The 15514-nt window shown below is 45.4% G+C and overlaps 1 protein-coding gene across 1 annotated transcript; it reads left to right on the top strand.

The window, feature by feature from the left end:
* Positions 1-575: 575 nt before the first annotated feature.
* guca1d (guanylate cyclase activator 1d) lies at positions 576-13552 on the top strand (the record flags this gene model as incomplete). Its single annotated transcript, XM_083661467.1, has 4 exons — positions 576-770; positions 5887-6036; positions 11420-11507; positions 13431-13552. 4 exons carry the CDS (start codon positions 576-578, stop codon positions 13550-13552), a joined length of 555 nt encoding a protein of 184 aa, XP_083517593.1.
* Between the last annotated feature and the right edge of the window lie 1962 nt (positions 13553-15514).

The following is a 15514-nucleotide window of genomic DNA, read 5'->3' as shown; positions in this document are numbered from 1 at the left end:
GAAGCCATTAGGTTTCCTGACCCAAGGTTATTATACTTTTGCATTTTTCACCTGTTTTTTGTTTTGTTTTACTTCGTTTTGACTTTTCTTTTTCAATTTGAGTTTAGTTTTAGTTTTTAAAGCGGGTTTGCTAGTTTGGTTTAGTCTTTTTTTGTGATATGGGGCATTTGTGAAGGGCAATATTCAAAAAGGTCAGAAAAGAGTTGTGTGGACTAATCGTAGTTAGTCCCCGATTCGTCGAGATAATACTTTTGGCGCAGCTCAAAAATTGGAGGATAGATTTCATGTGTGAAATAAATTGATAAAGATGAGAACTACGTGTGTGTGTGTCTGTGTGTGTGTGTGTGTGTGTGTTATATATGATATATATAATATATAATAATAATATAATAACCTTGCCCCTGGGCTTCTTCACCTGGCTCTCCACTGAAGAAGTGAAGGAGTCCGGTCATCATCTTCTGGGGGAAGCGGCCCTGCACCCAGCCTCGTGTTTCGCCTCCTGTAACCTCTGGGGTGCAGCCTGGTTCTGGGGCTCTGCGTGGGTGCAGTTCGCTCTCCGTCAGCCAGGGGGCGCTATGGGGAACCATGGCTCTAACCTGGAGGACATCCTGGCGGAGGACATGCACCACTGGTACAACATGTTCATGAGGGAGTCTCCGTCCGGCCTCATCACGCTGTTCGAGCTCAAGGCCATCCTGGGCCTGAAGGGCCTGAACCAGAACGCCCACAGCTACGTCGACCAGGTCTTCCTCACCTTCGACATGGACGGGGTAGGTGGCATGCACACACACACACACACACACATACACACAAATACACACACACACACGCACACACGCACACACACACACACACACACACACACACGCACACACGCACGCACACACGCACGCACGCACGCAAACACGCACACACACACACACACACACACACACACACACACACACACACACACACAAAGTTATATGCATTTTGCAAATAAACACACATGCAGGGTGGGCAGCAGTGGCCTAAAGGTTAGAGAAGCGAGCTTGTGACCAGAAGGTTGTCTGTTCAATCCCCCGGTTGGACCAGCAGGATCAATCTGGGTAGGGGGAATTGAAAAAGCAGAGCTTGCCCATCCCTCATTACCACCTCTGAGGTGGCCTTGAGCAAGGCCCTTAACCCCAACCGCTCCAGTGGAGCTAAGTTTCACTTTAAGAACTTGTTTCTGTCACATGCAGGGCTGTAGTGGTAAATACAGAGGAGGGTAAACAATCCAAGGTGAGTAGTTTACCCACCTTGTTTCCCCTCATTGATTGATACAGTTGATCTGAAAATAGGTGAGTAAACTCTGCCTCATTTCAAAGAGGTGGGTAAACTGAGGTTACAGTTACACCCTGGTCACACCCAGGGGTGTAGTGACTGGTAGTGACTTGTGACTGTTCAAAACAAATCCACCTGGGAACCGTTCAACCAGAGAATAATTTCCCCTTCCTCCTGAGTCTTCGGAGGAGGCAGGAGACTTTTCAGTATCTCAACCAGTATGCCTGGTTTGATTGATAACATGCTTTCACTACACCTTGGTCAAACGGAGGCTATTCTTTTCAGTTCTAAAATCAAGCTAGGAAGGCCTCTGCCCTCAAGATAATCTTGAATGATGTACATGTATCTGCTAAAGCCTCAGTCAAGTACCATGGGGTGTATGCTAGAAGGTAGCTTGGATGGTAAGAACATGGGCAACACAGGAATAAGTAGGGTCACAGCTTTGAGCACATTTTTAGCTAGAACCTCCAAATAGAGGGTATGCACGTGATGTCACAGAGGCAGAAGTCACTGTGGGGTCACGCCCACTGAGTCACAGCAAGACTGAGCTTGAATGCAGTAATCAGCCTAGATAACTGACACCTGCTGCTCAGGGAGGAACTTGACACTCATTTTGACACTCATTCCTGATTGAGGGGGCGTGTTCCAGTGGGTGTGCATACCCTCTATTTCTCGATCGAGATTCAATTTTAATCTTAGCCAACTCGTTAATTTGATGTCACTTTGACTTTGCTTGCACTTCCTGGTTTGAGTTCTTCTCAAAGGCAGGCTTCAGACTGCTCAGAATCAATTGATGAGGGTTAATCCTTAATCTGAGCCCCCGGTCACATATTGGCAGGGGCCATTTTCAAGAGCTAAACTGGCTTTCAGTAGGGTCACTCTGTCCAGACTAAGCCTGGTTCACAAGATCATCCATGGTGCTGCCCCTGAGTTTTTAGTTAATTATTTTACGCATGTCAGGGAAGCTCATAATGTTTTTACAAGATCTAGTATTGCCAATTTGTGTTTGTTCCGATTTAAAAGTCTGGCTGGTAAGGTTACCTTTTCTTACACTGGAGCTGCAGATTGGAATTCGGACTTGCTTATTAAATCATCCAACTCCCTTTATAGCTTTAAGCGGTTAACCAAAGCATGGCTGATTAATAAGGTTCCTATGTAGCTTCCCCACATGCTCATCTTTTTCTTTAATTCACTTGTGTTCTGAGTAGTTCTCTTAATCTATCATTGTAATGGTTCTAGGCCTTGCGTTGAATATGTCAATTGTTTCTTTTTCACTTGATTGATCTGTATTGTTTTTATGATGTATGTCTTTGTATGTCCTGTTTATGAGACCAGGGACCATGTTGGAAATAAGTGTTTACACTTTCACATTGTGTTGTGTTGTATTTATAATCCACAATAAATCAAATCAAATCAAATCAAAATCTCACAAGGGAAAAGCTCAAATTAGAGACAAATCTGAAGAAAATGGACCAAATGAATGTGTACTATATCATGAGGTTGGGACCCGCTGCTCTGCTGGAGGTGCAGGAGAGATCTGTTACGGTACTGATATGCATACAATATTACAGCAGGTCCAAGCCTCATCAAACTCAAAGCAGGAAAACTCAGGTTGGTTCTGGAGTCAAGAGCGCTTTTCTTTTTTACTCAAATACTGTAGCCTATTTAACTACAATTTTGAGGCATTTGTACTTTGCGCTTGTGGCTCAGGAGGTAGAGCGCGTCGTCCACTATTCAGAAGGTCGGTGGTTTGATGCCCGCCTCCTCCAGTCCGCATGTCGAAGTGTCCTTGGGCAAGATACTGAACCCCAAATTGCTCCCGATGCCTGTGCCAGCACCCTGCGTCTGAATGTACCTACTCGTAAAGCACTTGGAATTATAAGTGCTATATAAATACAGGCCATTTAACATTTAATTATTAGTTTAGTTTATTTACTTAGTGTTTCTATTTTCTGCTACTTTATACTTCCACTCCACTACATCTCAGAGGCAAATATTGTACTTTTGAATCCACTACTGACAGCTTTAGCTTTAGTTACTTTGCAGATTCAGATTAACAATACGCAGTATAATCAATAAATACATTATTATTATTATTATTATTATTATTATTATTATTATTATTATTATTATTATTATTATTATATCAAAAGGGCATTATTGCTTGGTCCACAAGGGTGAATTCAAAAGCTATACCCCGCATGTAACGTAATATATAAAATATACATAAATTATTAGCTCACATTTACCAGCTGCAATATTAAAGTGATCAACACATTAATGCATCAATAATTATAATTCAATAATATAATATATATTATTCTGAAATGCACCATTCTGCATAATGTATACTTTTGTTGCTTTAAGTCTATATTGATGCTAATACTTTTGTGCTTTTACTTAAGTAACATTTTGAATGCATGACTTTTACTTGTAACAGATTATTTTTACTCTGTGATATTTCTATACTTTTACTTAAAGGGGGACTTACGCCCCCAGATATGTGACAAAACGGCATGCTGCTTGATATGAAAAAACCTATGGGAAAAACCAAGAAATGAAGGCGAAGATCGTCTCCTCTTGTCTCACTGCAGTACAAACACAACATTCTCCCCCCTCCCTCCTCCTCTCTCTTTTCTGTCTCTCTCTGCACAATCAAAGTGGTTGAGTGGTTCTCAATGTGGGGTCCGGGGACCACCAGTGGTCCTTGAGAGGCTTCCAGGATTCTCTGTTATCTCTCAACCTAATATGGAATTCTGGACAAAATCATATCTACGCTACATAAAAAAAAAAAAAAAAAGATTTGCATCTGAGAGACCAAATCTCATCATATGGGGGTCCATTGCCCCAATGTGAACTAAATTAGGGCTCCTTAATATGAAAAAGGTTGGGAATGATTTACAGCAACACAATGCCATTTCCTTCCTTTTATTTCTATTTATGATTATAGTGGCTTTTATAGGCTTGGAGTTGTGAGGAGCCGGGAAAGGGTACAGGGGGAGTAGGGGAGTAACTATCTTGAAATCCCATAGTCTTTGGGTACAACGTGACGTCAGGTTGTACCACATTCTGGGCATTTTTTAGGGCAAAAAAAAGCAGGTTTGAACCCATAGAGGTCACTTATGCTGCTGAAAATCATACAAATGGTACAATGGTAACAGTTTGGTCTCAAATGTGGAGATTTTGACCAGAAATCTTCACACACCACCCCAAAAGTCATATTGGTTAAAAGCTGAAAAAAAGTGTTTTGGGGGTTAGTTACACTTTAAGCAAAATATCTGACTACTTCTTCCTCCACTGCTGGCTGCCCTCGCCCTGCAGAGATCTGAGCTGTCTGAGGTAGCGTTTAGAAAGTGTGACAGTGTCTAATCTGATAATCCATTTACTGGGAATCTGTCTCTGTAATCTGGACAGGAGCTCAGAGACTCAATGCTGAACCATCCATGTATCTATCTATCTATCTATCTATCTATCTATCTAACGTTCTTAGGGAATTCTGACACAGATCCAAACAAAAGTAGGCTTAGAGGTATTCAAACACAGCCATGGGGCCTTATCTTCCGACCGGCGCTATCCCCTAATGGCGCTTGCGCATCTGTTTGCGTGTGCCTTAAGGCAGGGAAGATAGCAGTCCGCCTTGCGCCAGTGTCCAGGTGTTATGCCGAGTTTTGCACCCCAGCGCCGGCAGCATCCCCACCTCACGGGAGCATATTGTAATGATTTATACAGAAATGTAACTGTTTAAAAGTGATATAATTGTCGTATAATAATATCGTGACCTCCCTGATTTCTAAGTTAAAACAGCCCCGAAATATGTTGGGGATGCAATTCTCGGCGGGGATGCGGAAACGTTCACGGCACGTGTCGCAGACGCAAATTAGAGCCGTGCCAAAATCATCTGCGCCCCCAAATGCCGGCGCGAACGGGATTTGGGCGGTCTTAACTACCAGAATTATTCACAGGTGTGGCCAGGCAAGGCTGGGCATTACGTCAATCAAAACCAATCAGATTCCCGTCTCGCAATGGCTGTTTGCGCGAAGCATGCAATATGCTGTAATTCTCTCCATGCGTAATAGAGTGTACTCACTCGTGTGAGGACAGAGGGAGCTTATTGACAGATCGTCTGTGGTGCCAACGACCCTCCGGGTTATGAAGGTAAATAGCCTATGTCCATTGTCCCACAAGTGTTCTCAATTCATTTCCCTCTTTGCGATGTGATAAAAGTTTCTCAGTGAGTTATAGGTGATTGCCTCACTGAATTATCTGCCAATACTCAATTTTAGCAGCATAATTTGATGTCTTGGCATGGCAAGGCTGTGCGTAATGACAAAAGGAATTTTACTTTGCGCTGCGCTGCACGGATATTACCATGCGCTCCCAGCTCAGCGAGGTATTTGCGCGTAAGAGGTCCTTTTCAAAGCTGCATTATGATTTTATGTTGCACCAGAGAGACTGGCAAACAAGACTTTTTGTTATACTGGACTGATGACTGATGAATTGAATAAGAACTAATGCCAAGGCCAAAGCCATAGAGAGATAACAGCAAACTAAACGCCCCCTCCTCTCTCTCTGTCCCTGCAGGACGGCTATATAGACTTTGTGGAGTACATCGCGGCCGTCAGTCTGATGCTGAAGGGAGGGATCAACCAGAAGCTGAAGTGGTACTTCAAGCTGTTCGACCAGGACGGCAATGGGAAGATCGACAAGGAGGAGCTAGAGACCATCTTCTCGGTAACATCACACCTCACATGCTACACATCATGTACTGTCTATACACGCAGAACATCACACCTCACATGCCAACACGTTCTCACTCCGAGCACGTAGCATATTGACGCTTTGAGCAGTTGACTAATGGGGGAGCAGTTAGGCTAATGGGGGAGCAGTTGCCATAAGCGTCAAAGATGACTTCCATGGGTTTACATTGAGTTTAGTCGGAAAGCCCAAGTCATTTCATGGGTCGCTCAAGGGTACCATGTTAGTAACAAGCGACGCACAAGGGACGGGACAAAGCGTCAATATGCTACGCGCTCGGAGTGAGAACGGGTTGCACATGCTACACATCATGTACTGTCTATACACGCAGAACATCACACCTCACATGCCACACATCTCTGCCCCGGTGGGCTACTTCATATTCCACAAGGCAGAGGGGCCAATCAGGGACCTGCCTCATAGTTGACATCATAACTGACCAATCAGGAACACCGCTGGCTGCCTACGTGGTTCTCCGGCTCGAGCAGTTGCGTCAACGCTCGTCGATTTTAAACAGCCTTTTTTATTTTATTTTATTTTAACCCCCCGATTTTTTATCCCATTTTTATCCCCCATTAGTGCTCATTTTAATTTATTTATCCTGGTTGCTGCTTCACCCTCTGCCGATCTGGGGAGAGCCGAAACTGGCTCCATGCTTCCTCCGAGACATGGGCAGTAGCCAGCTGTTTCTTTTCACCTGACAGGGGAAGCTTCACCGGTAGGACATAGCATGTGGGAGGATCACGCTATTCCAACCAGTCCCCCTCCCTCCGAACAGGCACCACTTCAGCAACCAGGATATTGCATGTTTTGGTGAAGGGGTTCCTATATGAAGGAAACCCCCAGTTGGCATGGGGAGAACATGCAAACTCCACACAGAAAGGCCCTTTTGACAACCCCACCCGGGCGGTTACCACTGCACCACCATGCCCCAAAGTTTAAACAGCCATAAGTGCAGTTATTGCAGAAATAGACTCAATAACAACAATTAAACAAGAACAGGAGTATAGAAGAGCAGAGTTTCTGGGCTGAAAAGACGTTTTTGCCGTTCTTCCAAATGGATTTGGATTTAACTGGATCCGACGCTGATTGGCTGAAGGACATGACGGATCCATGAAATGAAGCAGAATTTGAGTTCACGGATCCGGATGGGTTTAACCAGGCTAGAGGATTTGGGCCACTTGTGAAACATTTTCATGTCTGAATTCTGTAAGAAAAAAGAATTGAAAAAAAAAGTCAGAAGACTTCTGAGATGAAAGTCAGAATTCTGAGTTTAATGTAAGAATTTTGTTAAAAAACATTATCAGATGAAAGTCAGAATTGGGCAGGACAACCCCTGGTGTACACTAAATTGTGAGCATGGAGGAGCTACTATCACTCGACAACGGCAGTGTATGCTGAAGTGTTAGCATGTAGCACAGGAGCTAATTGATCTTATATGATCTCGGTGTCGATGTTGTCATTATTTAATTACGGTTATAATTTGAGCGATGGGCCGATCTCAGTGACATGCAGTGTGAAGTGAACGGAGTGGGACAAGACCCCCCGCTGACTCAGAGGGCACGGCTGGATTAGATTAGCCTGAAAGTAGAGTCTTAATCTGCTGGATGAGACAAGATCATTCAATCAGCTGCAGGAAGTGGGACGGGACGGGGACATCTCTGTGACATCAGAGACTCTGTCTGCTGGGCTCTCTGTCATAGTCATGACCAGTGTTGGGCAGTAGTTACAGTAACTCAGTAGCCTACTGTGATTTTATTACATTTACCAGTAACTAGTCATTTAAGGGACTACCATTTTCAAAAAGTAATTATGTTAAAGTTACTAATCCAAGTAACTTCAAGGTAAATAAATAAAAAAGTATGCAGTTTGGCTGATTGTTGACTCCTGTTGTGGTTAACCCCGGACGGCGCCATATTGTTGACAAACCGCAGCCGTAACGTAGTCTGGCCGAGCGTATAGCAGTTATGGCTTCGTCAAAGAGAAGTGATGAAAAAATAAGTTTGGTCTGAGGTGCGGACCCTTATAAAAACACTGACTTAGAGTAAATATAACTCATTATATTGCCAGGTATAATGTAGGCCTACGGGACATTTATAACTACATTGTGAATACAATATTGGCATAGGCTACACGTCTCAGGAGCTGAAGGCTTTCAAATCCCTTGAGTCCTATAACTATTTCATCTGTGGCAATTGGTCTGACATTTTTACTTTTGTGCCACCAACGACATCATCATCATCATCAAACATTGTCGTGACAGCAAAGGTAAATAACCTTAACGTTAAATCTTTGTTTGATCTGACGCTTGCTTGCATGAGCCCAATGTTTGCTACTAACGTTAGCCTCTAGTCTCTTTCTCTTCACGTTTGTGGACAGTAGCTAACACCCGGGCTTTTATTGCTGCTATTACTACAGCCGTGTGTTATTACACAGCACACTATCGCTCCTGACGCAGTAAAAACAGCATTAAATAGGCTAGTAAGTAACGTTAGCTCGCGTCCTCCTAAGCTATGACAGCTGTCAGTCACTTTTAAACAGCGCGCTGCGGAATGTCAAGAATATGGCGGCGGTGGGCGTGGCCGTACGTGAGTTACGTCATTCGAATAAGGTCTATAAAGTGGATTCAGTTGTAAAAGGAGCTGGTTAAACAGCTTGTACAGTATGTCACTTTTTCGGAACTGGCGTAGCAAAAGCAATATAGTAAAGTAACGAGTAAAGTAACAAATTACTTTTGAAACCAAGTAATAAGTAATTATATTACTTTTTAAAGGAGTAATCAGTAATAAGTAACTAAATACACTTCCTGAGTAACTTGCCCCAACACTGGTCATGCCTGGAGAAGCAAGTGTGACTTATAGCCTACCGTTTTCACACCAAAATTAGCACGCACAGTATAAGCAGGTTTAAAAAAAAATCGAAAAATAGGGACTCCTTTCCCATTGCCAGTAGATGAGTTTTCTTTTTTCTTTTTCTTTTTATTTGGTGTGTGAAAAACACACACCAAACAGCGTTAGTGAACTGTGTGTGTGTGTGTGTGTGTGTGTGTGTGTGTGTGTGTGTGTGTGTGTGTGTGTGTGTGTGTGTTTTGAAGAAGCACTATTTTCTCTGCGTTTCGGCCTCCTGTCCACATGAAAATGGACAAAAACTGAGATTTAGGTCACTGAAAACAGAGCTTTTGGAAAACGCCTCCCAAGGTGGAGATTTCTCAAAGCTCATTTTCCTGCATGTTTCCTGGTGTGGACAGACAGGTGAAACTGAGCTTTTGGAAAACTCTGACATCATAACCTCACCTTTTTTTGGCGCAAGTGCTGTTTTATTTGTATTGAGCATGTGTCAGGAACCTATGAGCCTAATTTACGTGTAGTCAGTACTGCGATGTTTAACTCATTGAGTGCCAGCCACTTTTGGAAAACGGATGCTCCCAGTGCCAGCCCTTTCAGAGCGTTTTCAGTGATAACTCAAGACCCACAGAATATTGTGTGATATTACTATGTAAACACCGAACACGCCCAAAGAACGATGAGACTCTCTTGTATCATCAGCAAAAAAAAGTTTATCGATATCATTTTCCGTTCTTTAGTTATCAGCCGGAGAAGATAGGTTGATTTCACCAAAAACAGACGTTTCAAACTAGAAGCTGAGATAATGAGCCTTTTGTGAAATGAAGCATTTCAAGCACATCACTGACTCTGAAGCTAATATTTTCTGATGTAGTGACACCTCAAAAATAATTTCCTTCAATAAAAGAACGAAAACAAAGGAATTTTGATGGCAAAATAATATTTTTTAGCTGCAACCAGCAGCGCTGGCCCCTGCGTGGTCTTGATTTACTGCTGGTGGGCATCAGATATTCTAGCTTGTGTTTGCCAATCTGTCCATCGAGCCTGCTGTCTGGGTCGGTGTTGTATGGTGCCCTGCGTGCCCCACCCCCCTCAACTGCACACTCCTCCTCCGTGGGAGTGTCTCTGGTGGCTCTCTGTTCTGAATTTTCCACTGCACGTTTCAAAGTGCGCTGCACCCAGCCTATTTTCACAGCACTCCGCCGTTTTTGTCGCCGGCTTCCAGCTGAGAATAATTTATCTTTTCAGAAAGACGCTTGTGTCGGGTGCTCCTTTTCTGGCAACTACCGTAATCATGTGGAGGGGCTATCGCAACAGACAGAAAGGCTCAATTGTGGGAGCAGATTGGCACAGCTAACGTTACAGCATGCATCGGTTTCCGTGTGCCACTGCCAGAGCACTGTCGCCACCTAATGGGTCCGTAAAATAGCTTATACACGTTCAACATCCCCCATATTTTTACAGGAGATGCATCAGGCTTTGATCCACGTCCCACCGTCAAAAAACGCAAATGACGTCTTTAGACGTCATTGGCACTCTACGTTACTATTTGAATTGACGTCTTAGACGTCATTGGCACTCAATGAGTTAATTATAACGCAACCTTGTTGTGTTTTTCTTACTTTAGGCCGTGTGTCCATCTACTGCATCTAGCGTATTTTTCTGACCGTTAAACGCTGGAAGTACGCTGGGGAGCGCTGATCTCCGCGCACAATATGCAAGGAAGCAGTTTGAAAGTAATCTTAGCTCAGTGCGGTAGCTAGCTTGATAGCTCACAGCTAGCATTAGCTAACAACACACATACAGTGATTTAGCTCAACACTCACCAGAAATATTAAGTGTCTATCTGCTCCCACAATTGAGCCTTTCTGTCTCTGTTGCGATCGTTTCTCCATATGATTAAGTTGCCAGAAAAGGAGCACCCGACACCAGCGTCTTTCTGAAAAGTTAAAATATTTTCAGCTGGGAGCGCTGGGAGCCGGGCGCACAAAAACGCCGGAGCGCTCTGAAAATAGATGCTGGCCTAGAACTGCCTCGCTTTGAACTATTTTACAGTCTGCGCCACAACCGTGTGGGTGAGTGTGGAATCTGCTCACCTGCCCTAGGAAATAATGTCATTTTTTATCGTTTTTGGGTCGTCGTGTGGACAGAGAGATATTCTAAAACATGATGTGGACGGGGTTTTTTTGCAGGAGGAGGGGAATATGTGCATTATGTGTGGACGTAGTCTCAATACCAACCAAGGTAGAAAACTCATTGTTTAACACTTTGACCGCAATGCCAGTCCGCTCAGCTGAGACATGGCTTCAAAGACACTGTGATGCCCTGGAGGCTTCTGGGTAACCGACGAAGGTAAGTAGGAAGGAATTCAACTTCAGGGAGGCTTACACACACACGCACGCACGCACGCACACACACACACACACACACACACACACACACACACACCACACACACACACCTTCCTCCAGCGCTGTACATGGCTGATGTCCTGTCTGTGCTGTCACCCCCTGCAGGCCATCCAGGACATCACACGGAACCGCGACATCGACCCGGAGGAGATCGTGTCGCTCATATTTGAGAGGATCGACGTGAAGGGAGAGGGTAAGAAACAAAGAAACAGCTGCTTTCTGCTGCTGCTGACTGTTACTGTTAATACTCATATCGGCCCATATCTTTCAGGCTATCAGCTTTAAAGGGTAACCGCTCCTATTTTTCAACCAGGATCCTATTTTCCCAACCTTTTGTGTCCAAGTGACTAATCGGAACAGCAATTTTATAAATCGGTCCAGTATTGAGCGCCCAATGGACTGCAATGTAATCAGATGAGGCAAGTCGAACCATCAATGTACGACGTGGACTACAAGACACCCTAACCCTAACCCAATGTACGACGTGGACTACAAGACACCCTAACCTAACCCAATGTCCGACGTGGACTACAAGACACCCTAACCCAATGTACGACGTGGACTACAAGACACCCTAACCCAATGTACGACGTGGACTACAAGACACCCTAACCCAATGTATGAAATGGACTACAAGACACCCTAACCCAATGTACGACGTGGACTACAAGACACCCTAACCCAATGTACGACGTGGACTACAAGACACCCTAACCCAATGCCCGACGTGGACTACAAGACACCCTAACCCAATGTACGACGTGGACTACAAGACACCCTAACCCAATGCCCGACGTGGACTACAAGACACCCTAACCCAATGTACGACGTGGACTACAAGACACCCTAATCCAATGTCTGACATGGACTACAAGACACCCTAACCCAATGTCCGACGTGGACTACAAGACACCCTAACCCAATGTCCGACGTGGACTACAAGACACCCTAACCCTAACCCAATGTACGACGTGGACTACAAGACACCCTAACCCAATGTCCGACATGGACTACAAGACACCCTAACCCAATGTACGACGTGGACTACAAGACACCCTAACCCTAACCCAATCTACGACGTGGACTACAAGACACCCTAACTCAATGTCCGACATGGACTACAAGACACCCTAACCCAATGTCCGACATGGCTACAAGACACCCTAACCCAATGTCCGACGTGGACTACAAGACACCCTAACCCTAACCCAATGTACGACGTGGACTACAAGACACCCTAACCCAATGTCCGACGTGGACTACAAGACACCCTAACCCAATGTCCGACGTGGACTACAAGACACCCTAACCCAATGTACAACGTGGACTACAAGACACCCTAACCCAATGTACGACGTGGACTACAAGACACCCTAACCCAATGTACGATGTGGACTACAAGACACCCTAACCCTAACCCAATGTCCGACGTGGACTACAAGACACCCTAACCCAATGTACGATGTGGACTACAAGACACCCTAACCCTAACCCAATGTACGATGTGGACTACAAGACACCCTAACCCTAACCCAATGTCCGACGTGGACTACAAGACACCCTAACCCAATGTACGATGTGGACTACAAGACACCCTAACCCTAACCCAATGTCCGACGTGGACTACAAGACACCCTAACCCAATGTACGACGTGGACTACAAGACACCCTAACCCAATGTCCGACGTGGGCTAGAAGACACCCTAACCAGTTTTTGCCACTGATAGGCTCAGATTGTCATAAGTCATGACAACATTATGGACAGAAACCTACAGAGAAATAAAAGGTTATTCTTTACCTTTCGCTTAGTGTGTGACCACGTCTCGGAGAATGCCTCCTCTGGTCGGTCGGGGCGTCTGTTCGCGGGGGAGGGGAACTAGGGAGAATAGCGTGGTCCTCCCATGTGCTACATCCTGCCGGTGAAACTCCTCGCTGTCAGGTGAAAAGAAGCGGCTGGCAACTGCACATGTATCAGAGGAAGCATGTGCTAGTCTACAACTCTCCCTAGATCGACAGAGGGGGTAGAGCGGCGTTCTTCTACTGTAGTTGAGATTTGCCCGTTAGCTTCCATTCCTGATTCTAACACTCCCCCTGGGTTTGACCTTTGACCCCTCAGGTGAGCTGACTCTGGAGGAGTTCATCGAGGGAGCCAAAGGTCACGAGGACATCATGGACATGCTGAAGAACCTGATGGACCTCACGCCCGTCCTCATCCTCATCGTGGAGGGCCGGGAGTAAAGAGCAGACTCTAAGCAGAGGAGAGGCAAGACACCAGGAGCTCCACCCCTTCGCTGAAGACACCTGGTGTGTTCTGTTCCAAATGAGGAGATGGGACGCGGAGAGGATGGCAAGGTGAAGCGTGGGACTTTGATGGGGTGTCCAGCCTCCAGATGAAGCCCAGAACCTCCTGTCCAGCCTCCAGATGAAGCCCAGAACCTCGTGTCCAGCCTCCAGATGAAGCCCAGAACCTCCTGTCCAGCCTCCAGATGAAGCCCACAAGATCAAACAGGGGATTAACTGATGAGTTGCAGCGTTCTCGCTGCCCAACGCCGTCCACTGAGTCAACGTTTTCAGTCGGTACCTGTGAGCTACCTGGGTCCATTTGGGTCCAGAGTGCAGTCTCTCTTTAAGCCAATTACATAATTATTAAAGGATCTAATTTAACAATTTTACCATTTGTTGACAGCAGTATAGCTACATGGCTGGACTCATGGCTGGCTAACAGAAGAATATAATAGTTTTGGCTCCTTTCGATGAACTAAACCAGTGAATCTCCAGCTTCTCCATATCATGGACCCCTAATGTAGTCCACATCAGAGCCACAGACCCACATTTGATTTGATTTGGTCTCTCTGACTTTTTATGATTTTGTCCAGAATTCCAGGACTATCGATACTGTAGAAAGAGAGATAACTGTGAAACTATGATCAAAATAGTCATTCTTCTGGATTCTGGGAGAACCCCTGGAACCCCCTCCAAGGACCCCCTGGTGGTCCCCGGACCCTACATTTAGCACCACTGAACTAAACGACTTGGTTTGGGGTGGGACGTCCCATCTCTGCCTCTTCACGTGCATCTATGCTGCTGCCTCCTCCCCTGGATTCAACCAGGGAAAGAATTGACACATGCTTCGGGATTGGGTTTTTCCATTGATCTGACGAAACAGAAAAATGATAAAATCTGTGCCGCACAGCTGTCGGGCGTTTCTCTGCTGGTCACAGAGAGGTCACAGAGTACGAGGAGCATTGGCTCTTCCTCAAGTGTGACAGGAACTTGCACGCAATCAACCAAGCAGAAGGTGACTTGAGGTGCTGTGAGGCTTAAGGTGACATGTTCGACGTGGAGGTGACTGACCCGGTGGAAGTAACTCAAACATTAAGACTCCGAGAGCCGTCCGACCTGATCACACAACTAAAACGGGAATTTCACATTTGAGTGGGAATGCTAATTTAGGCATTTCGTTTTCGCTGAAAAGGGCGATGGTGTGGACCTCTTCGTGCACCGTCCTCATCGTGCACGCCATCGTCCTGGTTTCTGGCTGCCACTGATCCTCTTAATGCTGTAACACTAACAGGTTTAGAGGCTTACAGCAGTGTGGGACACGTGGGAGCTGCTTTAGGAAGGGATCAGAGCAGGGGCAGCACATCTCGCTCAGGTCACAGAGAGAGTCTCTTCATAAAGACTCGAGAGCAAAGATAACTCGCTACTTTACCGGTATGTTTCCAGTCAGGTTTTGCGCAAATTGGATTCAAACTTTTGAAAAGTCGACAATCTTGAAAGTCTAAGCAGGTTCATTTCCATGCATGGCTGTTAAGTGAATAAGTAGGTTGTGTGTGGGCCTGGGGGGGGTGACAGAAAAAGGCAAAAACCACATCAAGCGACAAGCGAGCATCAAAACCTTTTTGCAAAATCGACAAACTTCTTTCGAATTTCGCCGTTTCCACCAACCTTTTCTAATGCGACACTTCACAATGTGCATAAAACAGGTGGATGAAATGCAAAGTCAATGTTTGAAAAACTACAAGCAGATGTAAGAAGTACTCAGGTCAGGTCAGCAGCAGCAGCTTATGTAACCCGGCAAACACCAAATCCTCCAAAAGGATCTGGCCTTGTTAGCCGTGGCCCGGGGCTGACCCTGTGCCATGTGGGGGCCGACCGGCCCACGGAGTGTCCCATCGGCACCACGGGACCATCTGACCG

Source organism: Poromitra crassiceps (assembly GCF_964638095.1).
Source record: "Poromitra crassiceps genome assembly, chromosome: 26".
In the NCBI taxonomy this organism is placed as follows: Eukaryota; Metazoa; Chordata; class Actinopteri; order Beryciformes; family Melamphaidae; genus Poromitra; species Poromitra crassiceps.
Note: the sequence above shows the minus strand (reverse complement) of the source record. Positions and strands in the feature narration are given on the sequence as shown.